Source organism: Chaetodon auriga, chromosome 6 (genome assembly GCF_051107435.1).
Source record: "Chaetodon auriga isolate fChaAug3 chromosome 6, fChaAug3.hap1, whole genome shotgun sequence".
Lineage (NCBI taxonomy): Eukaryota > Metazoa > Chordata > Actinopteri > Chaetodontiformes > Chaetodontidae > Chaetodon > Chaetodon auriga.
The window spans coordinates 2,157,889-2,185,007 of NC_135079.1; the positions used below are offsets into that span (position 1 = coordinate 2,157,889).

Genomic DNA, 27,119 nt, shown 5'->3' on the forward strand with positions numbered 1-27,119 from the left:
AGACTGACAGAAGGAATGAACGCAAACCTTTCGGACGTACGGCGCAGAGGGCCGCCATGACCCCTGCGGTGACCCCGAAGAAGAGACCCCCACCTCCCCCAGACTGCTAATTATTGGTCGGTGTGCAGCATCTACAGGTGAGCTGTTAAACTCAGGTACAGAGTTTCTCCAGTTTGCTGGTGAAAGCTTATTTTTCTCATTTTTATCAGGCCAAGAAAATCAAGTTTGACTTCTGAGCAGCTTTTGTTTTGCTGCACAAAGAGGAAAATAAAGTGTATTTTTAAACCCTGAGGGAGGCGGCAACCCTGGGTGTTACAACATGGTTTGAGCGTCTGTTTTGGGTGATGCAGGAAGGGGAAGGAGGGGGGAGCGCCCTGTCATGCCAGGAATGTTGGCTGACTGTGAACAATACCCTCACAGTAGAGAAAGTTTCTCTAATTTAGAAATCAGACACACAGCAGCACATTTTGAAGCCGCTGAGTGGCGTTTTTACCCAACAAGGACGAACGTCCTGCTCAAAAGCTGCACATCAGTAATGGAGACATGAAAGGTCCCATTTAGGTGGAGTTTCAGTCATTTAGCAGATGCTCTGACTCATAACGACTTGCAGTAAACAGTCAGAAAAGCCGACAACACGGGAGGTCACGGTTTTCGAGGAGTGTCAGCGAGAGCAGCTGGATCAAAGTTCATCACAGCCGACCATAAAAAGTTCTGCTCTGTTTATGGGAGCGTGTTGTTTTTCAGTCTGCCCTCCACAGACAGTCACAGGGTTAACATGTCTGGGGTTAAAGATCAAAAGCTGAAGCTGGGAGTCTTGATTGGCTGACAGGATTGTGCATTAAGCCGTGCAGTTAATCTGAAGGATGCCTCAGGTGCTTCATTCAGGGATTCTGGTGACTGATGCGCAGAGAACGTCTTCCATTAAAGAGATTATAATGACGTCTTATCATATATATGGATATATATGGAGAATCAGGTCAGGTTTCATAGTTGATCATCACATTACATGATAAGAAGACGTCAGAGTGGAGCACTGTGGTCATTTCAGTTGCACTTTAATGATTCCTATAGGGAACAAGTAACCTTATAGAATGGTATAAAATGCCATTAAAGTGCCTGAATTTATGAAAACAAGCAACATATCAATATTCATTAATAACTGTTAACCAGCTTTAGTCTCTGAACCCATTCAATAACACATTGATTCACTCTTGAGCCAGATCAATATATCAGCTGCCAATTTGATGGCAAATATCATCCAGATCCTTCAGTTAGGTAAAAGTAGTCATACAAGAAGTTTAAGGTGGGTCTAATGATGACAAACACCTGTGTAGGTACGCACGGCCTTTAATCTGCAACAATACATGATATTTTCTACCATCATTGGATGGTATATTAGTATAAGTTACCCAACAGTGTGTTTTTAATGACTCTCAAATATTGATTTCTGCCTCAAACATCCAGCATTGTTGGAGCAGCAGCTCACAGCTGAAAATCTTTTTGATGTTAAAGATGAAAATCTTATAAAAACATGCTTGAAAACTCTCAAGTTTCAAACAATCATTCCATTGTCTCTGCTGATAAAAAATCATTCTCCATCGTGCTCCTTTGGTCTGACTTTGTCATGTGGTCTCTCCATCCTCAACAGCGGCCAAACTAACCAACAGGATGAATAAACAAAGGCAGTCAAGATCACGTAGCTCCCTTTGAAAAACGTCAGATTCAGGATAGAAAGTAATTTTTCTGCCTCCCTTTCATTATTTTCATCTCCATCATTTCTGTCTTCTCTCTTCCTCTGAGATCATCCATCTGTTTTCTTCATCTGACAAATCCACCATAAACTCACCAATCGCCTTCGCCCTGGCAGAGTGCTTCCTGGAGCCTCGGTGCTCACCAGGCGCTGTCATTAGCTCTGGCTCCACTCAGTGGAAAGATTTCAGCCCTGGTGGCTCTTGTTCTCCAGCTTTTGTTTTCAGGCTCTCGTGTGAGGAACATGAATCATGACCACATTTGGTCACCAGGAATATTTAAGTTAAAATGGTTCCCTTTGCTCTGGTTAACATGGTTCGACCAGCTTCGTGTCACTGTGGAAAGTCCTGCTGCAGAGTCATGTTACTGAGTGGTTGAAGAGATGATGGAGATGACGAGCTACAGTCCAGTTTTGGATATTCATGGTTAATTTTCAGCTGAAGTATCACATGGGCTGAGCTGTATGATGAAGCCATGATGTGACGGGATTAACTGTTGTATAAAGTCTTTAACATGCTCCTTAGGCTGAAAACAAGGCTCCTTCAGGACAGCTGAACTGTGCTCAGATATGATGTTTTCATGGTGTGAAGATGAAATCACCAGGACTTTTTCTTTTTGTTAGCCAGCAGAGGATCCCACTGATGATACTGTCAGGCAGTTGGTTCATCCAAAACTTTGGTCAAGAGCAATAATTCAAGGTGCCCTGAGGACGAATCCTAATGATTTTGGTGACGAAATGCAACACACATTGAAAGTCATGTTGTCCTGATCCTAAGTAAGAACGTGATAAGGGCAGCAAGATAAGAGGTAGAGCGGTTGTCCACCTATCAGGATACACTACAGGATGTTGCCTGTAGGACTGCAGACCGTTAAAGCCTCAGTAGGAAACTTCTATAATTTTTTTTTCTTTTTTTTTTTGCCGTTTTCACTGAAACGGTCATTTTAACCTGCTAGTTGTACATGAGACAGATAATCTGTGAAAACCTCAGCCTCCTCTGGCTCCTCCCAGTGCTCCTACTGGCATTTGCAAAAATCCACCGAATGAAAACAACCAATCAGAGAGAGCTGATTGGTGAGTCTCATTTCCAGGTCATCAAATACTGATGCTTTGGGTCTGGTAGCCAACCAAAACCTTTGGTAAGTGATCAATCACTTATTTTATAAATGATGGCATGAAAACACTAATTGTCTCTGGTTGGACCTTCTGCAGTGTGAGGATCTGCTGCCCTCCTTCGTCTTATGTCTAAGACAAGACATTTGAGGATGTCACCTTGAACTTAGGGAACTTGTGATGGACGTGACATCTTATGGAATAACTTAATATTATTCTGTGGATTATTCAATACCACAAAGGATTAGTTTACATATAATTAGTTGCAGCCCCAGATCTTTTATCTGTCATGTATACTACGTGTCCTGCACAAGGCCTGAATCTTGTGAATGGAGCTTGTTTAATAAGTGTAGTTGAAAGTGGAAAAGATCTGATGTGCTTCATGCTGTGAGGTCAAGCTCTATAACTGAACAAAGAGCACCACTGTATGGTTTCTTTATGCATCTATTTCATTAGGACCATTTCATGGTCATTTTTTGTTACATACTGATTTTAGCTAACGTGGTAAGATGAAGAAACAGGGATGGACTTGGGCCAACTTCGAGTGTTTGCTGCAAATTGGAATGATTTGGAACAATACTACAGGGAATTCTCCATGTTTGATGAAATAAACTAACAATAGTTGACAGCAGGTATCAATTCTGATGAGCATTTTCCAAATCACACCTTCGGTTTTTCTGAGTGCCCTTTTCCCAGGAAAACCCTCCAGTGCATTCCTATAGAGAGTTGAATGGTATTGAATGGTATCCATTTGTATGTGCAGGTCTAGAGTTCTGTTAATTTACTGACAGCAGCATGAAACGTTCAATGCTGTCATGGCGTTCAAAGCAGTCAGAAAGAGACTCAGAGTGAGTAGTAATATGACTTGGTGACGACAGGTCGGTGTTGGAACATATTTACATGGCAGATGGTGTATATGAGGGAATCTGCTAATCTGGCTCCCGATCCTTGGCCCTCCATCAGGGGTTCGGCTGGATTCCCAAACATCAAACTGAGGACATGCTTCTCGCTCTCCTGGCATCTCTGAATGTGCTCAGAGTGTTTTCGCCTTTCCATCCTTTTAGAAGTGCCTCCATCAAACTGTCAGCTTCATTTACTTCTGAGCTCAACGTGCTTTCTTTGGGCTTGAAGTTGCCGCATGTTCCAGGAGTAGCTGGAGAGAAATGAGCTCCTCAGGTTGCTGAAGTTGTCGAGGTCGTACGGTAGCAGTGAGACCAACGATAAAAGCTGGTGTTGCTTCAGTCCTTGTGTGAAAACACAGATAAGAAATCATGAGCTTATCGGTCATCCAGAGTCACAGAGAACCGCAAAGTAGTGTAACTTCCTCTTGACCTTTGCCCTTTGTGATCTGGTTCAGGGACACTGCTGAGAAACGTCAGACATTGGCAACCATGGCTCAAATTCACCCCATTTTTCCAACAGAGACACTGAAAATTAGAGAGTCTCTTTCTTGTTTTTGTTGAATGAGCGGAGCCATTCCACAAGAACCACAGACATCAACAAACTCTTATCTTAATCGATGCCAGACTGTCCCGTGGCTCCAAACCCCTCTGGATAAAAAAATCACTTTGACGCAAAGCCAAACTTTAAACATGAACTCCAATATGTTTAATCTGAGGCTGCTCTCGAGTTTTATCGTGGTCGACCAGCGCACATTTAGGCTCGATCCAGTTCAGCCTCTGAGGTGGACCCAGGCGGTGGTTTCATGGCAGGTATTTGTGCCTATGATGAACTCAGGCTCCGTTGATCTGACCAGTTTGAGCCTCATTTTGAATCCTCGCCAGGAGACCGTCCTCACATGAAGCTCACACAGCACGGGTGTCATTTGTTCAAGCACTTTGACGACCAAGGTTTTCCTCTTGCGGTCGGAGCTGAGACGATCGGTCGGTCAGACAGAAAATTAATCTGCCACTACTTTGACAATGGATTTACTGTTTCAGTCCTCCTGTGGTTTTGGACTTTTGGTCAAATAAATCAAGCAATTTGTAGACGTCACTTTTATGAGAAATTAATCTGATGGAGCAAAAGGAGACCTGGTCAAGATAGCACAACATTACAATCTTCTGTTCTCCTTCCCCTGCGGAACAGATACGCTTCCATTTTAATCAATACAGCTATCTTCACAGGCGCCTAAAAGCTCTTGCGTCAGCTGCACTATGTTGTATGTGTTACTGTGACCAACAGTAACACATAAAAATCTGGTCATAAAGCTTTAAATATGCATGTACTGAAGAAAAGATTCTGTTAACAGATTTCCACGAGACGGTCGACTCAGAAATGCATCTGAAACGTAGAAGGGCACATGGTTCAATATTAACAGTGTTGTAACATCTTGCTGATCATGATAACTCTGACGCTAGAAGCATGTCCTGCATGTTGAGAGATAATTTTACATTAACAGCGTTCCATGATGGTTACCACAGAGGACAGAGATCTGTCTCACCTTGATGTTGATCAACCAGGATCAGGATTTCAAGCTTGAACGGAAAACTGACAGAGACCAAAATCTGAAAGATTCCATCATCCAATCACGTCTGCTCTGCTTTCTGCCAGGCTTCAGATGGAAGTGGTTTCTGCTCGAGCTGAGAACCATTATCCATCCGTCCGTCCATACGTTTACTGCAACGCTGCAGTACAGTTGGCTTTGAAAAAGTAGCAGTCAAATTATTCCCAAACCTACAGACAAAAACTGGCAGGAACACAAAGAAAGGAAAACACTTTGATTTGAAAAGAACAAAATTATAACGCTTGGCAGGACTTCTAAAGAATACTACAGAACACCATGATTAAATGAACATGAAACTAAAACTTTCTGAAAAATAAATGCTGCAGATGTGTTGATTTTCATCTGTACTGCTGTCGCGATGAACTACAGATCATAAAGTGCTGCTAGCTTCAGACTGAACTGCTGAGTGTCAAACACAGTATGATCTTGGTTAAAGTGGATTAAGTTGTAATGACACTGTTACTAGACAGCTGAAAACCAAACAGCTTTGTAACCTTTGAAAAATGCCTAAATGCCTGGCAAAAGACATCATAGTTTAGAAGAACACTTGTTATATTGACATGTTTAAAAATGGTGGTGTATGTTGCGAAGGGTGAACTTGAACTCAGGTGGTCGTTGATGTGGATTGTTGCTGAAGTATCAAAAGGTAAATGACATGAGACGACCTGCGATCCTACGCTTTAATGATTTCTAAGTGACAGTATTTTCCATGCTAACATGCTAGCTTATATCTTTATGAAGAGAAACACTTTCAATACACTTTAACTAATGATTACCTTATGCTAACGCTTTAGCACTCACAGTGTCAACCGAGAGTAGGCTCCAACACTTTCGCATATATTTTGTTTAAGACAGTTGGTTGTATGCTAACATCTTAGCATTTATGGTCTGTGATGAGCAAAAGCTCTGCCATTAATGCTTTCGCACATTGTTAAATTATTGAGACAATAATCTGCAGATTAATCAATCATGAAAATAATCATTAGACAGTAGATGTCATGCTAATGTGTTAGCATTCACACTGTTGGTGAAGTGACACGCTGGTACATTCATATATGTTAAGTTTTAGGGTCCTGCTAACAAAGTAGAACACTTTCTTTCCTTTAGTTCAAAACAGTGTGAAATTCTACATATTTGATTACATAATAAAAGTTTAAGTTTACATTTCAGATGCAGTTTGGTGACAAAGGAAACGATTTAATATCCAAAGAGTCAAAATATTAGATGGAATGTTATGCAGTTATTTTTTAATGTTACAACAAATAAAGATTATTTTATAAAACTTCAGTAAAGTCAAACAGGGAGGTTAAAACCTGGCGTTCAGGTGCGAGCACATGGCAGGTACAATCATAAATAAACCTTCAGATTTCACTGAACAACATAGAAAAAAAACAGACTGAACTGCCAGAATTCAGGCATCTGATTGGTCTGTTTGGTCTCTGACTGGATGTTTGGTTCAGCCGGCTGTACACGGGACACAGAGACAGCAAACACTGAGACGCTTGGCAGGGAAGCCTGTCATTATGGCCTGAGGCTTCAGCTCTGGTCAAAGGAGGACTAGATGTGGACAAGAAAGCAGCAGCGGTCTGTCCAGTTGAAGTCCTCATTCCAGTGCCTGGGTGTCAATTGACTTCCTTCCTGTGACCTCTGACCTCTAGGTGCCATGGAAATGGATCTAGAACTATTTATGTCTCTGAGCAGAACAACAGTCAGGAGATGAAAATGCAATGCTTTGGATTGTTTCTCCGACAAGTAAATCAAGGAGCACAACACCAGATTTATTTTGCAGACTTAGAGCTCTGGAATGAGGTTCCTGAGAATGTAAATTTGGTCCTGATTGTGGCACAGCTGGAAAGGTCATGGTGTCATTAAAATCTACAGGGTTCATCAGCTGGGGAGCAGGAATGTGGTCAGGAAATATCTATCTATCTATCTGTCTTGTAACTCTGGATTCTCTGAAATGTATTGGGATCTCTCAAGAATTTTGAATAAAATTTCAACAGCAGCAAAATAAATAAGGGTTTACTTTCTTATATGAGGCTTTGCAGGACGTCAGCATGCCGAATACATCCCAGATGTTCTCACTCAAACATGGAAAAACTATTGGCTCATAAAATCAGATGTAAAAGCAAATGTTGAAGCTTTCATGATCCGCTAGTGTGCTGCAACTCAAACACTTAAACACTCACAAACAGAGGGAATAGTTAAGCAGATGTTTATTTATATGACAGAAGCCGTGGATGACCGCTTTGGAGTAAATTCAGAGGAGCTGTTGAGCTCATCCAGCTGTGACTTCCATAAACTCATTGAACGGGACCAGTATAAAGACAGTCAAAGGTCGAATGAAGTTGAAGAGACTTCTGCAGATGGGCTGAAGCACTTCATGCTGTCATTAAAGGCTTTGAGTTTAGAGTCTGTGCTGCTCATTCTGTGTGGCTGACAGCATCTCTGCAGGAGACATGACGCCACAGTGTCGACCAGCGTCAGCCCACGTGGTAAATGCCAAACATCCCATTTCTCAGTATTCACCCGTAAACTTAAGATTTTCTTTAAAGTGCTCGAAGCCTTAACACTGCCCCTCAGATGCTGCAAAGTTTATTTCACAGCAATATATGAACAGATTCCAGAGCAAATTTCATGAAATTTTGTCTGCTGATATCTTATGTGTAAGTATTTTGTTCTGATGCAGGAAGATTCCCAAACAATCGGAACTGTTCTCTGCAGTCCTTGCACTGTATATCCATCACGTGATGTTTCATAGTAATCTGTCCAGTCAGTAGATGTGTTGGGAAAAGTGAAGATGGGATAGAGAGATGGGATACACATTCACATTATTGTGCCAGATTCTGTAAAAATTGTCACATCTACAACAACCTGGTGTATCATCATAAAATTTCAGGAGTTTGCTCAAAAATGGAAGATGGAAATGCTGTATGTTGTCTCTTGGTAGGTCTTCCCTCATGTCTGCAACAGCTGAAATATACCACCATTTCTCTCTCTCTCTCTCTCTCTCTCTCTCTCTCTCTCTCTCTCTTGATCTCTCCAGGATGATTGACAGCTGCACCTTTTGAACCCCAGGATGCCTGTAGTGCCAGTGGGCGGGGCATCCTCCTCCCACCACGTTGTACCTGTGGCCCTTATTTGCTCTTGGCTGCTCCTGCTGCTCCACACCGCCTTTGGTCAGAAACCTGCCAGGCTGCCCTTGATTGGCCGGAAGCCCTTCATCGCTGCCTGGAACGCCCCACTGGACATGTGCACCATCAAGTACAACATCACTACCAACGTTGAACGCCTCTTCCACATCTACGGGAGCCCACGTGCTAACTGGACAGGCCAGAATGTCACCATCTTTTACGCCAACCGGCTGGGCTACTACCCACACTACACGCCACAGGGCGTAGCTGTGCACGGCGGCCTGCCGCAGAACTGCAGCCTGGACCTGCACCTGTTCAAGGCCTACCAAGACATCAACCACTTCATCCCTGCAGAGGACTTCCGCGGCCTGGCCGTCATTGACTGGGAGCTCTGGCGGCCTCAATGGGGCCGTAACTGGCACAAGAAAGACATCTACAGGCGCAAGTCGAGGGAGCTGACTGCCAAAGCCTACGTCAATGTGACGGAGGCGCAGGTGGAGGAGCTAGCAAGGCGGCGCTTTGAGAAGAGCGCCAAAGCGTTCATGCAGAGGACTATCCAGCTGGGGATACGCCTTCGCCCCAACACCCTTTGGGGTTTCTACCTCTACCCTGACTGCCACAACTACAACCTTCATGAGCAGAACTACACGGGTTTCTGCCCCCTGCTGGAGAGGCTGAGGAACGATGAGCTGATATGGCTGTGGAACAGCAGCACCGCGCTCTTCCCCTCTGTGGCCATCAGGAAAACTCACACCAACAGCATCAGCAACCTGCACTTTTCCCAGCACAGAATCCGCGAGTCACTCCGAGTCGCCTCGCTTACCTCTAAGGAGTACGACCTCCCCACCTACGTGTACCTGAGGCTGGGCTACCGAGATGAGGCACTGGCCTTCCTCACCACAGTAAGAACACAGAACAACTATGTAATCTGCATAGTCAGCTCTGGTTGGATGGTTATTTTCTACCATCACCATTATTGGCATGCAACAAAACAGTTCATTTCCTGAGCGTCATGTTTCCGTACATTGTCCACTGTCCAAGTCCTGTAGCCTGTTATAGTTCCATTATGTTGAATGTGGAACCTGAACCACGACCAGAATCCTTTCCCAGACTTTAAGTGGCTTTAGTTGTCCGAATCATAGCGGTAATGGATCAGAAAACACTTACATGGATTGTTTTTCTAGATTCCTAAAAAGCAAATAACAACATTAAAGCACATGTGGTTCTGATCGCTTTGTGCAGTTCAACCACAGCGACAGACAACACCAGCCCAACTAGTATCACTCGTATTATCAGTGAAAACATTACCGATTGTGATAACTCTGACGTAAGGTGGAAACATCCCTCGCAGAAACAGGCAGTCCCTCTTAAAGACTGTCATTTAACTCTTTTCCGAGATTTGTTTTAATTGTTTTTACGTGGTAACAGCTGACCCACACCCACTTTGAAGCGACCCAGTCAAATCCAAAGGATCTGACTTTCTGAATGATCCCGACTTCGCTCAGATATATGTCACATTATTGAAGACACTCCGACTCTTGTTTCACTGTGACTTAAAATTACGACCGAGAGGTGAAGAGCAGGTGAAGAACGGTCGGTAAAGGCTAAGTGGAGTTCCACCAGACGACTACAACAGTCCAACAACTGTGTCATGAGTTCAAAACACCAGTTTCTTGCATCACTTCAATCAACTTCTCTGTCAACTTATCATCATTTTAGCTTCAACGCTGACACACACGACCAATACACAAGAACTCATTTTGCTGCTTCAGCTGGACTGATGATGTTAGCACACACATTAGCATCACAACTGAAGCAAAAGTCCACTTAGATTTGTTACAGTTTTAACAACATGCTCACATCTATCTACCTGCTGCAGGTAAAGAAAGGTTGACCGGGCGGTTTATATTAAGTGAAGTGACTCCCAAACTTAAAATTTCTGCCATCTCTGTAACTTTGTTACAAGCAAAAGTCCTGCATTTAAAATTTTACTCACTTAAAAGTGCAAAAGTATTGTAATCAAAATATACTTGAAGTACCAAAGGTGGAAATTCTCATTGTGCTGACTGGCCCACTTCAGAATAATATAGACTAATTAATAATTATTGATAACTATATAATTATAAAATGGATATACTCATATAAAGTACAAGTACCATAAAATTGTACTTGCTCTATGTGCAGGATTTGTGCAAATGTTTTTAGTTACTGTCCATCGCTGTTGTGTTTTCAGTTGTAGGAGCGTGTTATGAAGTGTCAGAAGCCTTCGTATCAAACTGATGCAGCTTCTCTAAATGTTGATCAAAGATACTACAACATGTAACATCTCTGACATAAAGATGTACTTTTCTTCACATCATGGGCTGTTTGCTGACTGAAGGAGTTTACTTTCTGAATTTATTGACTACTGCCATCTAGTGGAGATCCACATCAAAGCAGCTCAGAGTCACCGGATGCAAACCTACAGTGCTGTGGCCTCCTTTGCCTTCTGGCCTGCAGATTCATTGAAAATGATCATTATGTACTGAATGCCGTGTGATAGAAAAGATTCATTTTTGTTTTGCTCTGTAATTTATCTTCTTGTACTTCCACTTCCCATTAGCATAAAATCACAAATGAGCGTTTCCTTCATGTTCTGGACTTGTTGAATGTTTCGGCTGTGGTTGAAGTGTGTTAGATGATCATGTTTGTTAATGACGGAGGCAGACTGTGTGATGATGCCTGCACATGTGTGTTTCCTGCAGAAAGACTTGATCCACACCATCGGGGAGAGTGCTGCTCTGGGAGCTGCAGGATTCGTCATCTGGGGAGACCTGAACCTGACCTCATCCAGGGTGGGTGTCCTTCGCCCCAAAAATCTTTACTGTCGATTACGTTCTTATTTGTGTAATTTGAGACAGATAAAGTCTGTCTGTGGACTTTCATGTGAAAAACAGTTTTTCCTCAAGCTACTTCATTCATTTTGGACTCCACATAAACCACAGCAGTAAATATAGTCAGACAATAGAAAGCTGACATCATGTGGTCTCTGTGTCTGTTGTGAAACTACTCTGACATTTTGAAAACCATCATGCACATGTTTTCACAGCCTGCAGTCTGCGTTGAAATCCAGTCAGAAACATCTCAGGGAGCGTCCCTTTGTGAATCTGCAGCTGCTGTTTTTTTTTCTTTTGAATATCTGTTAAATGTTATATAAAGTGTGCAAAATGCATGCAAGTCCAGTTTGAGTCCAGAAGGACCTCAGCAGCCTCCCAGTCCACTGATGTCCACACTGCAGCAGAGTGAGGATGATCTCCTGTGCTGCCTGGTGGAACACCTCAGGGGGTATATGTCATGCCATGGAGGAGTTGGGAGACCACCTTGGACAGCATCTTCTTCTCCGTTTCCGCTTGTTGAACTTGTTAGCATCTCTCGGCCTCACGCTCCATCCCCAGCACACGGCAGCATCAAAGAGAGCGCTTGCTGCTGTAGACTGGTAGAACATCTGCTGCGTCTTCTTGCAGATGTTGAAGCATCTGAGCCTCTACTAAAACAACCGTTCCACTGCTGTTTGGTCACTTGGCACCGCTAAACATTTATGTCAATGTTGTGATGCGTTCAGGCCTTCACGAGCCACCAAAGCCCAACATGACTGTTATGTGTTGTTTTGTTTCCACAGCATAACTGCAGCAAGGTCAAAGCCTTCCTGAAACACCGCCTGGGCCAGTACATCACCAATGTGACGAAAGCTGCCGAGGTCTGTAGCGACTTACTGTGCCAGGGGAACGGCCGCTGTGTCCGCCGGGACCCCCTCGCCCGCCATTACCTCCACCTAAGTGCCGAAAGCTACCACATCCGGCTCACCGTCGATGGAGACTTTGCCGTCACCGGGTGGCACTCGCAGCATGAGCTGCAGCTGCTGACTGAGAGGTTTCGCTGCCACTGCTACGAAGGCCACGAGGGCGAGCGCTGCGACAGCATCAACAAAGTGAGGGAGGACGACGGGCCTTGGGGGGACAAGGAGGAGGACGAGAAGAAGAAGCAGTGGACAGAATGGGAGGGCGAGCAGGGTGAACGGTGTGAGGGAGGGGAGAGCGTGGCACCACTGACCACCTGCAGCCTTCACCTGATGCTGCTGATGCTCCTGTTGAACTTATTGTTAGTAAAGACGGTCGTATGATGCACTCTGAGAAAAGCAGGTGTTACTGGTCAGCACAGCTGTGTACAGATGTCGATGCCTTTGATTTGAATGGAGACAGACTGAACTTGGACGGATGTGAAGGCAGGATGTTACTGTTTCACCCCCTTTTAAAGACTAAATGTTGTTTACTATGATTGGATTTAGTAACATTTCTTATTTTGACCTGGTTTCAGACCACTGAATCGTAGTTTGTAGTTTCATCAGCTGCAGGTATTTGATCACAAACCAAAGTATTGAACACATCGGAATTTTGACCTGATGATGGCACTGGAAAGAAAAGGGGATCCCAAAGTGACTCCAGTTTATCCAGTGGTCTTAAATATTTGAGCAGAATTTCATGGAAATGTATCTAACAGTTGTTGAGACATTTAACTGGAAACCTCAAATGTCCCCAGCAGGGCTAATCCTCTGGGAACCATGAATGTTTGTGGAAAATGTCGACGGCCATGTTTTGGATCGCTCTCAGCTGTTAGAGGAACTTCAGCTGATCAACACACTGATCGAGGTCGCTGCTGAGTGGAGGAGGAACGTTTTAACTAACGGTGATCAATGTGAAATGAAAGCAGCCTTCTTCCTCTGACAGATGCTCTGTTGAAAGAAACACACTTCCTTTTCATGATGGCACTTTACCGGACACAGAGGTTTGGCGTGGTGGCAGATAAAGGTTTGGTAAATTGTGATAGAGGCGAACAGTATTTGACTTCTGCAACACTCTGCACTGCTTCATTTGCCAACAACTGCATCACTTCTTCCAGGAATGTTAATTAGTAAATGTCGACACTGTTGGACTGAGTGACCTTCGGCAAAGTGGAGGTTTGACATGATGCCCATGCAGCGTCCCTGCAGAGCCAACGATCCCTCAGAGGGATCACGTTTTTTATTTTTAACAGCTTCCAGTGGAAACCAAAGGGTGCTAATGCTACCACACAGCCATATGAAGGAAAATAATCACTAGCGTTGGACTCTCGGTCAGTGGTGTTTATGAAGACATGGGAATTGCCATTAGTTTATGTCTAATGGCCTGAAACTTGTTTTTTTCTCGACAATAAGCTGGTACCTTACTTGACATTACACACAAAGTGTATATTTTTTGTACTGTTGCTTACATTATACTCAGCTTGCCAGGAAATGCCATGTTTGAGCCTGTTTGGATGCAGAGTGCACATGTTGTAGGTGCTATTGGTTTCAAAATATACATTTCTACATGGATATTAGTATAAGTACAGATGATCGGGTTTGCTTCTCAGTGTTTGCATGGTAATGATGTCACTTCAACTCAGAGGAATCACATCAAATGTGTTCAGTTCTTGATGAGATGGTGGACCAGGCGGTCATGTCTCTGCCTCTGAAGCTGATGGACGTGACTGTCGGTATGACGAAACACTGAATGGGTGTAAAAGACGGCACATACTGTATCTAAAAACGTGACTCAGTGGCTCTCTGTGGTTCTCTGTGTCTGACCAAAACTGGTGGTTTTCAGTTTCAGATCGTTCCATCGTTCTCTTCTAAAGTGAAATGCTATCAGAGCTTCCACCTCCTGTTATTGGCAGAATCATGCTGGACTCATGTTGTGGAGGCGCATTTCAGACCAAAGTTCAGTCCAGTTTGGTGTAAAAGTCCTGCTGGATACGGTGGATGGCTGATTGTACACATTAACCATGATGGCAGTCTTTCTTTCACCTTAACCAAGTAGTTTTCTTCACCTGAACTTTGCCAAACCTTAAGCATGAAATCACACAACAGAAGACAATCGTATGAATCCTTTTCAATCTTTTTGGAAGACAATGACAAACAGGTTTGTCCTGCAGACAGGGATCATATCGGCCGTTTTGGATAGAGATAGATGATATGTTACGTAGTTTGGAGGACCTTTTCCGCTCCAGTTGAAATATTTCAGATGTGTCTTTAAGTCAAATTATGCCACTGAGAGCAAGTCCGTTTCCACTCGTGTCCTTACACTGACTCTCTGAACACCTTTGAGTTCCTCCCAGTGAAAATCCAGAGCGGAGGTGGACCTGAAGCCTGATGTCTGATGGTCTGAAGGTCGAGTTTCTGTAACTTTCTCTTTTACAGGAAGCTAAACATGTAGCATCCGTCACAAGTCTCTGTAACACTGATCCTGGTTTAAACCGAACCAGAGCTTTCATCTCAAACAAGCTTTCAGGTGAAGGTCTGAAGAGTTCCTGCACTTAGTGTTTTCTCTCAAGATTGTAAACCAAGTATGCAACGAGGACTATGCAACACATGAAAAGTGTCATTTGAATGTAATTGCACTGCAAATAAAGAGTTTTCTTCAGTACGTCTGCGTTTCTTCTCTTCTGTGCACAAAAAGGAGGATTTCAGGGGAGCTGCTGGCAGCCATGTTGGAAAAGCTCTGCATGTATGATGGTGCTAGCACAGCTGCAGACTTTCAGTCTTCTTTGTATAATAGATAGAAAGCATCTTTAAAAACATCTTCGTCCAAAACAACAAACCAGGAAACCTGAATCATCTACCAGCTGGTTTCTGTCCAAATTCTGAGGACTGAAAAGAGGAAGAGGTGTGGACAGAGAGATTACGTCCTCTGCTTTGTAACAATGACACGTGAAAAATATCACATCTGAAGTTTCCTCACGCCATTAAATTTGCTCCTGAAGTGTTTGAAGACTCTTTCAAAGGATATCTAATTGGGTAAAACTCTTCTTATCCAATCAGCAGCAGAACTAAGAGTGACGGAGGCCGGAAGACGGCTCCACCAGGTCCGGTTACATTGACCAGAGACACCATCTCTGGACACTGAATACAGGCTGAACTCATGAGCCACAAAGCAAGACGAGTTTTAACAAATGAAAAACTATCCATTAGGAGTCATTTGCAGTATTTTAGAACTTCTGCACAGGAAACCAAACACCATTAAACCAACGAGAATTAACGTCTGAATTAAAATACAAAACCAAAATGAGAACTGAATTAACAGAAACTACCTAAACTAAAAATGGCTCAATGCAGACAGAGAAGCAAAGCTGAAGGCTCATTTTAGGTGACTGCAGGTAAAACCCAGAGCTGCAGCTGCTCACTGTAAGAAGAGGTTAATTCCACAGCAGTTATCAATGCTGTCGTCCTTATTTATCTATGTATTATTGTCATTTTGTCGATGGTTGTGCTCCATTGTAAAGTTCACTGTCCTCTTCAGCAGTTAATGGACCGAACGGCTGAACCCTCAAATGCATCCTGTTATAAACTGAAGACGCAAAACAATTTGACACAAACAGCTGTTTTCAAGTAATTCAATAAAAGGTGCTTTATATTTGACACCATCTGTTATCTTAGATGCAGAATAGTGAAAATGTATTTCTTCACTTTTCTTGACTTCATCACAATAATTCTGGTACTTTGCTTAAAGTTGGTTTCATCAATCGAACGTGTTTTTCTTCATCTTCATCACAGACTTTGTTAGAGAGACTTGAAATTCAATAATAATGTCTCTCTGCTGATGTTTTAAAAGTTTAACTGTGATATTTAACTGATGATTTCTTCTCTGCTGTGTCAAACGAACGTAAATGAAACCAGCATGAATTTGCTAGAAAAAGACTCTGACCCCTGAACCCCAAACTCCCCCCAAAAACGACATGTTTGAATCAGATAAGGATCGAGTGAAGAAACCATTTCCTCTGACAAATGAAGCCGTTAAAAACAGACGTAGAGAAGAAGCAGAGAGCAGAACTTGACTGAGGAGAGCAGCAGGTAAGAACTGACAATCCCTTTATTCCAGCAAAATGTGTCAATACTGCACAAGTATTTGAAGTATGTGTTTCGCTGACTGTATCTGGTCTGTTTAAAGGCGTTATTGGATTTATATATAAATGAAGTGGAATTAATCATCCGAACATTTTGACCATTTCTTCTCAGTTTTAGAGTTTCTGCACATTCTGAAGCAGCAGTTAAATTGATTTTGTCTTAAATCTTTGAAATTAATAATCAATGAACGATCTGCATCCTGACTGTCGGGTGAAAACACCACAAAACGTTTAAATCGGAAAATCAGAAACCAACACCTTCAGTCTCGTTTATGGTTGTTAAATCTTTAGTTTTATACAGAATTCTTGTATTCAGAATATATTCTTACCTAGTTTTATTTTTATTTTATTATCTTTTTATTAACCAGAATGTTTTCTGTAGATACCAAACTGATTTGAAATATGCTCATACAGCACAATAACATGATAATAAACTTGATAAATACATTTCATTTGCTTATTTGTGAGGGAAAAAGCTCATCGATGAACAGGAAGAAGAAAAACTGCAGATGAGTTTGAACGCAGTTTCTTAACTGTTCTTGGTCAGAAGTTGAAAAAGGACTGAAATTTAATAAACAATCGTCTCATAATTTATTTGATGTCCACAAAATAATCAGCATGTGTTGACAGCTGTGAGAGTTCCCACAGTGTGAGCGCTGCTATGACCGTCGTCTACAAACCAACCAACCACAGTGCAGCAGGAAATGTCTTTCGGTGCCACGTTGGACGCACCCGCAGAAATAAACGTAGACATAACAGATCCGCATGCATCTATCGGTAAAATCATTCTTTCCATTGCAGCACAAGGCAAACTTTAGCAACAAATCATTGTGACTGTTGCTTCAACCCACAACTACAGACAACCAATCAGCATACGACATGGAACGACACAGAACACAATGGGTGGCGTGATATTTCGTAAGGGCGCGTTTGAACGGAAACTTGAGGCACACACAAACCGAAAAGATGGCGGTCCTGTTTTAAGGTAGTTCAGTGTCATAGAAGTGTCAGGGCTCCTCCTCCACGTGAAGACAGAGGTGGAATGGACAGATCAATGGTGTCAGAGGTTAAATTGGGACTGAGCCTTATGTGTTGTCTTTCCTCCATTTGTCCAGAGCCGTTGTGATGGCCCCGCCCTTCCTGTCCTGCGTTGCCCTTTGTATCATCGGATCCATCACCACCATCCTCGCACTGCCGCCTACTGAGCCGCCATTGATCCATGACCACCCCTTTGTGGCCATATGGAATGCCCCAACCGACCAATGTCGAAAACTCCACATCCCACTGGACACCGCAGCTTTCCAGGCGGTGACCACACCCTCTGCGGTGTCAGGTCAATTCCTCACCATCTTCTACGAGAACCGCCTCGGACTCTACCCTAGAGTCAACATGGCGAAACGCAAGACCTATAGAGGCGGCGTCCCCCAGAACGGGAACCTGACAGAGCATCTGGCCAAGGCTCGGAGCCAGATTGATCACTACATCTCCCAGGATTCCTCTCCTGGGCTGGCTGTCATCGACTGGGAGTCCTGGCGCCCCCTATGGGAACAGAACTGGGGATCAAAACGTATTTATCAGAAGCTGTCCATCTCTCACGCCCTGCATATGGCCCCGTTTCTATCATCAAAGAAGATTTGTGACCTGGCAAAGCAACAGTTCCAGCAAGCCAGTCGACGCTTCATGGAGAAGACCATCAGCCTTGGCATCGGCGAGCGTCCGAGCCGTCGTTGGGGCTTCTACCTGTTCCCCGACTGCTATAACTATGGCTGGGACAAGCCTGGCTACACGGGGAAATGCTCCCCGCAGGCCCAGAGGCAGAACAACCAGCTGATGTGGTTGTGGGAGCGCAGCACCGCCCTCTTCCCCTCCATCTACCTGCATCAGAACCTGAGGAACTCCCCCCAGGCCAAGCTCTTTGTCCGAAACCGTGTCCAGGAGGCACTGAGGGTCGCCATGCTGCCAAAACGTCCATACATGATGCCGGTCTATGTCTACTCTAGGCCACTGTACCGGGACCAGACCCAGAACTTCCAGAGCCAGGTGAGCTGGTACAACCCGCTCTGTACAGCCTGCCTGATCGATACTGCTCATGTTTGTAGGTCAGGTCCTAACGCCTGACCGATGGGTTATTCTAACCCTAAATGTTCTGCAACCAATTACATTCTAGGGACACATTTTCATCGTACATCGCCATGTGGCACTAAACTAACTGACAGGGAAAATTGGTTGATTAAACAGGATTATCTGCCAGCAGGAAGTTTGTTGACGTTGACTTTAGAAGTGACCTTTTGTAGAACTGAAACAAATGAATCTGTAACCTGATTATTTGGAGTATTTCTTATCAACATGTCAAATCTCCTGTTTTGCTTTGCCCCCTCTCAGGCGGACCTGGTGAGTACCATTGGAGAGTCTGCGGCTGTGGGAGCTTCGGGGGTCGTGATGTGGGGAGGAACCAAAGACTACAACAATGAGGTAACCACAGTAAAGTCTTTTTCTAATATTTCTATACTGATGTGTATGTTCAAAAAGTGGTTGTAAACATGCTTTTTCTCTGTCTTCACTGTTTCCTTACTGGGCTGCAGTGGATGTACAGTGACACAAATTCTTGTAACTGTGAGTCTGCGACCATGAGATTCTATCTATGTAATAACTTCTCACAGGTCTGAAAACAGGAAGCCAGATGACCAGACTTTAATCAGCAAATAATCTGCCTTTGTTTCCTCTTTTAGGAGGAACTGACAGCTGTGACACTGCAGTGTTCACTATCTCAACTGACAGACATGAAAGGCTTTTCTGCTTTTGTGTTATCTTTTTTAATTATTTGATCAATCCTCTTTGTTTTGTAGTACAATCCGACAGAAATTATAGGAAAAATATGTGGTGTTTATTACCGAGTTCACAGCCACGCTCCATGTAGCCGGCTTGCCTGTTAGTCGGTCCCTCCACCGCTTTGGTCCAATAGCTCAACAACTATCAGGCGGACAGTGTTGAAATGTTGAACAGACATTTATGCTCCTCAGAGCATCATCATTCAATGATCCTGAGACTTTCCTGTGGTGCCACCAGCAGGTTGACATTTGTGGTTCAGAGTGAAATTTCTTCACATTTTCTATATTGTTTGCCCTTTTTTTAAACTAAACCTGTAACTGACCTTAAATTCTGTCCTAATTTACCTGAGTCTCACCTAAAAACCCTTTAGGCTGCCTGTCAGTCTCTGTCCGAGTACCTGACGTCCACCTTCAACCCATACATCGCCAACGTGACGGCAGCCGCCATGCTCTGCAGCCAGGTCTTGTGCCAGGGGAAGGGCCGCTGCATCAGGAAGAACTACAACTCTACCCACTACCTGCACCTGAACCCCGCCAACTTCAGCATCCTGCGGGCTGAAAGGAAGTACGTAGCGATTGGTCGCCCCTCCACTGCCGACCTGAACGCCTGGGCTGCAAACTTCACTTGCCAATGCTACGCTGGGTGGCGCTGTTCACCCAAACTGTTGAATCCAACCACAATCAAACTCATCTGGGTTTAATCTGTTGACTGTTTTCAGAACTGCTGATCAGAATATGTAGTCATGAAAACAATTAAAACTACTTTCTGTAATTTGATGAGGTTATGAAACCAGCTACAAGCCTGATTCCTAAAAAGTCTGAAGGCACTGTGAAAGGAACGCTGCAGAAAACTGCTGTCAGTAAACACAGTTCGTTTGGAGATGATTGATTATGGTTTTATTTATATTTTAAACAGAGTTCAGACTTTTTTGGATTCAGGGTTGGATGCAACAATACTTATCTATTTGAACTGAGAACCAAAGTGAACCTTAATAAATGCTTTTCTGCAAAAATATGCTGTTTTTTGGTTTCACTGACAAACTGAACAGAAGAGTCTCAGATAAGTTGTTTTGAAATTGTGTAAATACTGAATGGACTCGAGACTAAGTCAAGATATACGCTCAGCTGATCACAGCAGCTGTTTGGATTGAGTTTGAAATCTGATATTAACAGGAAACAGCTTCAATCATTTAAAGTCATTTAAACAAAAAATTTCAGGTTAACTGTGAAAATCTGACATCGTTCTGCACATTTATGCATAAAACTGCACATTTGAAATCAGGGCTTAACTGGTTGTTACATGTAGAAACACTCAGGAGTCAGATAAAGGTCAAAACGCCCACGAGTCAAAACACCAACCAGAGTCCAAACGACCCTGAGACAGAGACGAATCTGAGTCCAACAGCCAAAGACTGAAAAGTCAAAACCACAGCGTGACCAACACAAGTCTGGGTTTGTTCAGAACAGTCTGACGTTGGTCACAAACTCTGGATTTTCTGGCTGGATGTTGGAAGTGAGCAGTAAACACTAAACCAACCTTCTTGTAAGAGAACCAGACCTTCATCACTGCAGACTTGTTGCAGCACGAAGAGCTCAGCTAGAATTAATAACATCAGTGATGGATCGTTTCCATTTAGGTGTGTCTGGAAAACAGCAAACACCATATCAACACCTTGGCACACCTGGATGAAGTGCAGTCATTGTGATGCTGCTAAGTTTGTCTGCATGTAAGCTGAAAATATCTGTGCGCATGGATTCAGATCTTTAGGGTAAGATGGGGTCCAGGTGATGTCCCTGACACACAGGGCCATGTATTTCTACAGCTTATTACTGACAGCCTGAGGAGTAAGTTAAACATCGCTGTTAACGGTGGACAGGTCGTATGAACATGATGTATTAACTTCTCCACCAAAAGCAAAGACGTGCTGGAAGGACGAGCCGCAGCCTCCTTCAGGTAACTGGTTCCCTCTAGCAACAGGAAGCAGAAGCTAACAGTAAACGGAGCTACGCTGCTAATTTGCACGTAGTGTTGAACTTCATGTCCACCCAAAATATATTTGCAGTTTTTCTGTGCAAATTTCCCCAAATTTGTCTGTTTTTACACCTCCTGTTATTCTTCAATAAGTTAATTTTGCAAAGACATGCAAGTCACAATGTGAAGGTTGTTAACGGGAAGTAGCTGATTGTGTTTTTGGAACAAACCTGGTGGCTCAAGGCTTTTTTCCAGCTGTTCGGTTTGAGCCAGTATTAGGATGAGTAATTGTGTTTGTGTATATCATTATTACGTTATCTGTCGTGCTTAATCACAGCATAAGCAGGAGCCCTCAGCGATTCTCTGTGATCACATTGACTCCGGGCATTAAAAAGTAATCTGTATCTGTACAGATTATTCGGATAAAAGGACAAACATGTTACTGTCACGTGTAACTGCAGAACGCATATGTCAGCCAGGTGTGAACGCAACCTGTGCAGCCTGAGCACATTCCTAAGACAAAGGTTTAAAGGTCAGCATCTCTTCTGAAGCGACTCCTTCCTCAGAGAAGGTAAAGGAAGTCGACCCCACACAGCAGTCCCACTTTCCTCGAACGCACCATGTTTGCTGAAAGGCCGGCCAGGTGTAGACGCAAACATCCATCATCCAGATAGCGTCTCCAGATACGGATCTCGTCTTAATTCCAGGTGTAAAAGGAGCCGAAAGGTGGGTGAGACGTTCACGTGCAGAGAGTGCAGCTCACACATCAGCGCAGATGCTTAAGAGAAGCCAGCAGCTTCAGGCCAACGTCCACCACGTCTGGTCACTTAGACCACGTCCTCATTTCTGATCAGGGCATTTTTACTGTTTTTAACGACTTTGTATTTTTGTTTTTTATGTGTCTTTGTGTCCCATTTAAACAGCCTAAACACAAAAGAAAATAACTCCTACAATGACCTCATCAGGGTTGGTGGTTCTGAGTATCTCCCACTGACTGTAGAGGTAAACCTCTTCCCTTTGTTAGACCCTCGTTAATAAAACCCACCTGAAAATCAGTGGCTATTAAGCTGAGCTTTAGCTTTGAGCAGATGTTAATGATGATACGTGACGCAATCAGCCGAGCTTCTTCTTCATGTGATTCGTCATTCTGATGATGAAATCCGGTAGATTTCCTCCAGCTCCGTACATTTCCAACCACAGCTGACCAAGTTCGAGCTCTGGCTGCATTCTTTGCGTGTCTGGACAGAAGCCTCACATATGAGCCGCAGTGTGTCCACACATTGTCCTCATCCCGGAGCTTCCTCAGATATCTTCCTCCAGGCAGGGAGGAGGGAGCTCGTCCTCAGCCTGGAACTCATCAGGACGTCCCAATAAATAACAGATCACTTCAGGCCTGCAAATCATTCTGCTGTGACAAGTTTCCACAAGTGTTCTGACTGTAATTGAAGCTCCTGCAACAGCTTATTTAAAGAGGAGCTATTTAGACTCCCAGAGGAGAGCAGGGTTAGTGTTCATGACTTACAGGTAATGACTTCACCACAGTGTGCAGTGTGGAAGGCGGGAAGTTGGACCTCCAGAGCAGGTTGGTGCTTTTTAATGACCTCTCAGTTAATTGTCTCGTTTGGGCCAAAAGGTTTATTGGTGTTTCCTGACAGTTGAACGTTACTGGGGTTCAGGTCGCCGGCAGCTGCAGCATTGTTTCTGCCTCGAAAAGAGTGTCATTACATTTATTAACGCTGAAATTACAGAAACCATAAAAGTGTCAGACTGTAAGTTGCCTGCAGACAAAGCGGCTGTGGTTTCATATCAGATCCTGTGAGCTCGTAAAGATACTGAAGCTAACGCTCAGTCAGCGCTTCAAAGAGTGAGCCCCGTCTCAGTCAATCAGTCAGTACAGACAGACAGACAGCTTGTAAAAACCCTCAAAAGTACAGATGGGAAACAGTTTTCGGGACCAGTGATGTGAGTACGAGCCACAGCAGACAGCTCGATATTATTAGACGTGAACTCTCTGTAGTGTCTGATTTCAAGTCTGTCTTTTTGTTTTTGGCTGAGCCGTCCTGATACCGATGCATCGATATCAGCATAGATGAGGAAAATTTAATATTTATATATGAACATATATATAACTGTTAAAATTACATGTTTTAAATCTAAATTATAGTTTGTGTATTCTTATTGAAAATATCATCCACATGTAAACTGAGCAGGGCGTATGGTCACTAAAGTCAATGTACTCTGAAACAGGGATTTCTACAAAAATATGAATTTCAATACTTAACATGAAAATAAATTGAAAAATAAGACAACAGAACACAAAATAAAAGTAAGCATGCTGCCATGTTAAACTGGCAAAAGACATTTATATCATTCATTATTATTATTATTGCTGTTGTTATTTTTATACTGATATGAGTCTATGAGTTTATCTTATTTGTTAAATCCATATTAAGATGGAAGTATATTAAAAAAATAAATTATGGGGGGGGGGGGGGGGGTTTCCTGGGGTCTCTGCTGGTTGCTGGACAGCAGGTTCAGATCAAGAAATGTCGTAACAACGTGTGAACTCGTGAGCTTTAGAGTCAATCTTCTCTTTGAACTCGTGGGCGTCAAAAAGGATTCCTTCCCAAAACTATTCATAAAAGATGGGTCTTAACGCTGCACTAATCAATATTTTAAGTGATCATGTGCTTCCTGGTAACATGAAAGGTTTTTTTTTTAAACTGCACAAACAACTGTGATAGTGAAAGTTAGAACTGTAATGACATTTTATCATTTGCTAATGTTTTCATTTTTATTCAAGCTGGCTTTTCTGTCTTTGTCCACACAGAATCTCCTGAGCTGGAGATAAAGTGCCTTGCTCAAGAGCTCCACAGTTAAGTCAGAGAGGGAGGGGAACGTGTTGACACGCCAGCATTTGAACAGCTTGGTTTGGAGATACAAACTGAAGCAGCTGAGTTTTCACAGCTCAACATTTACTGAGTCAGCGCTTCGTCTTCAGGTTATTAAAAACATAAATCAGCACATGTGGCGCTGAATCAGTTGTCATATGAAAACTTTCCAACTCCTCATTTCAACTTGAGCCGATGGTTCCTTTGATCTGCTGAGCTGGAAAAAAATGGAATATGTGGTGGTTCACTAACTGTGTTACGCACAAAACATTCAGCCTGTGCAGGAAATGTGACAACTGGACACTGACACTGAGGAAATGTAGTAAAACGAGCAGAAAAGTTAAAAAATAACTGAATACATCAATAAGTACTATTGGTCAGTAAAGGTTCAGTGTGTCAGATTTAAGTAACTTTTTAGAGGTGAGGTGAGGGTGAGGGTGAGGCGGGTGAGGATTCTGACAGATTCTGAACAGAAAGATAACATCTATCAATAAAAATGTTAAAAATATTGATGCACTTCGTTATGCTCTCTATTTGGCAGATGTGTGTGATTCATTCATTCTTCTGTATTTTGGAGTCAGTCAGTTTTATGTGAGCAGTTTTCAGTTTTTCCATTTTATTTGCTTCTGTTATATCTTCCTGATTGTATTGCTGCTGTCTGTTCCATTGGGATAATTTCCATGCTTCCATTGCTGCTTTCCTTCTTTGGAAAGACTCTGAACAGGGATTTCAGTTTATTGCTGTTTCTTGTTCTTGAACCAGGTAAATTAACAGGTGTGCGGTTGTCGCCCTCTCTACATCGTTAGCCTGAAAGCTAAAAGTTTACTGAAGCGCTGATGGTTTATCTAAGAGCTGCAGGAACTCACTGCGACCTCATGTCTCTTCTGTATGTTTCCATTTCCTCAGATTACTGTTTGAAGATGAACAAAGTCAAACCGCTCGAGGACAAACAGCATTTCTTCTTCATCTTCATCACCACGTTGGCCCTGCTGCGCTCCATCCAGGCCTCACCGAGGACAGACCCCCCCGTCCGTCCCAGCCAGCCCTTCCTGTTCATGTGGAATGCCCCGACTGAGCTGTGCGACATCCGCTTCGGCATGCCGCTCGACCTCTCCCACTTCCACTTTGTCAGCAGCACGTTGAGGACGGCGACCAACCAGAGCATCTCCATATTCTACACCGACCGCTTCGGCATCTTCCCCTACGTGGACGAAGACACCGGCGAGATGTACGACGAGGGCCTGCCACAGCTGATAGACCTGCAGGAGCACCACGAGCTGGCCGAGGACGACATCGAGTACTACATCCCCACCGACCGGCCGGGCCTCGCCGTGCTTGACTTTGAGGAGTGGAGGCCGCAGTGGGTCCGAAACTGGGGCAGCAAAGACATCTATCGTCAGATTTCTATTGAAACTGTCCTCAAGAAGAACGCGTCGTTGTCCGATGACGAGGCCGAGGAACGAGCGAAGATCGTGTTCGAACGTGCAGCCAAAAGGTACTTCCTCCGATCCATCCGCATCGGGAAGAGGCTGAGGCCCAACAGACTGTGGGGTTACTACCTCTACCCCGACTGCTACAACTACGACTACAACCAGGACATGGCGGGCTTCACCGGGGAGTGTCCTGCCATCGAGAAGGACAGGAACGACGAACTGCTGTGGCTCTGGAGGGAGTCCACCGCTCTCTTTCCATCCATCTACCTGGAGCTGGTGCTCAGAGACTCCATGCAGGCCCGGCTGTATGTCCGGCATCGCATCCAGGAGGCCATGAGGGTGTCGGCGCTCCCCAACAGCTCCTACTCCATCCCCGTCTACGCCTACATCCGCCCCGTGTACAAGGACAGCACCGACGACTACATGTCAGAGGTCAGACATACCTGTGATGGCTCAGAGAGACGCACCTTGATGTCACCTTCAGACACAATGTTTGTTTTACACTATGTATGTGTGTCTGTTTAATACTAATCTCTGATTGGCTGGCAGGTGTGTGCAGTCCGAATTTAGACCTTGAGGTTTATCAAACTGCAGGCAGCCAACAGTGCTGGTGCTTTCAGTTCTGTTTGCTTCTGTTTGGCTGTTTGCGTGAGTTAAACTACTGCTACACAAACACTGCTCATACCGAAGGACCACTTCAGGAAACTAATGTAAAAACTTATGAGAGTTCATGAAACACAGATAGAAATTCACTCCAATGGCCTAAAGGTTGGTTGTCATCAGGAAATGGGGCAATTATGTTTAAAAAAGTGGTTATTTTTCAGTGGTAATTTAAAAAAATTGACCTTTTTCAAAGCTTTCAAACGTTGGCTCCTTCTGATTTTAACGTGTATTTTAGAGTTGAACATGAAGGAGGAGTTTTGCTGTTGTTTTGCAGTTCGATCTGGTGAACACCATCGGAGAAGCTGCTGCTCTGGGCGCCGCCGGCGTTGTTTCCTGGGGAGACATGAACGTCACAGACACAGAGGTAGACAGTGGCATCATTCCCTGGTTTTCTGGGAAGGTTTCTCATCCTTCTGTTGGCTTCTTCACTTTATAAGAACTTAACATCTGCACATCCTGCAGGACTCCTGCTTTGACGCTCGACGCCACCTGGAGCAGATCATGAACCCGTACATCCTCAATGTCTCGACGGCAACGCAACTCTGCAGCAAGGCTCTCTGCCAGGGCCGAGGTCGCTGCGTGAGGAAGCGCTGGGACCATGACGTCTTCCTCCACCTGGACTCCAGGCGCTACCGGATCCAGCGGCAGCACCGCGGCGGCCCGCTGACCGTGAGCGGCGGCCTCTCGCAGGATGACATCAACTGGTTCGACCGCAGCTTCGACTGCATGTGCTACAGCGAGGAGCCGTGCAGGTCGGTCCTGACGCTCAACGTTATCCAAGAGGCCGTCGGCACCGCGAGGGGCCGCGGGGCTGAAAGACCCGCCCCCGTCCTGCTGGTGATGATCCCACTGTGTCTGAAATACGTCCTGATGTGA

At 44.0% G+C, this 27,119-nt stretch overlaps 3 protein-coding genes across 3 annotated transcripts; all 3 read left to right on the plus strand.

Moving 5' to 3' along the window:
* Positions 1-14,978, plus strand: hyal4 (hyaluronidase 4). Its single transcript, XM_076733587.1, has 4 exons — positions 1-137; positions 8,413-9,402; positions 11,245-11,334; positions 12,159-14,978. The coding sequence occupies exons 2-4, from the start codon at positions 8,446-8,448 to the stop codon at positions 12,657-12,659; spliced, it is 1,548 nt and encodes a 515-aa protein (XP_076589702.1). The 5' UTR covers positions 1-137; positions 8,413-8,445; the 3' UTR covers positions 12,660-14,978.
* Positions 14,979-16,349: 1,371 nt separating this feature from the next.
* Positions 16,350-20,292, plus strand: LOC143322309 (hyaluronidase PH-20-like). Its single transcript, XM_076733427.1, has 4 exons — positions 16,350-16,403; positions 17,572-18,496; positions 18,839-18,928; positions 19,656-20,292. The coding sequence occupies exons 2-4, from the start codon at positions 17,582-17,584 to the stop codon at positions 19,983-19,985; spliced, it is 1,335 nt and encodes a 444-aa protein (XP_076589542.1). The 5' UTR covers positions 16,350-16,403; positions 17,572-17,581; the 3' UTR covers positions 19,986-20,292.
* A 2,491-nt stretch (positions 20,293-22,783) lies between these two features.
* On the plus strand, positions 22,784-27,119 carry LOC143322566 (hyaluronidase-5-like). Its single transcript, XM_076733842.1, has 4 exons — positions 22,784-22,838; positions 25,054-26,012; positions 26,518-26,607; positions 26,706-27,119. The coding sequence occupies exons 1-4, from the start codon at positions 22,784-22,786 to the stop codon at positions 27,117-27,119; spliced, it is 1,518 nt and encodes a 505-aa protein (XP_076589957.1).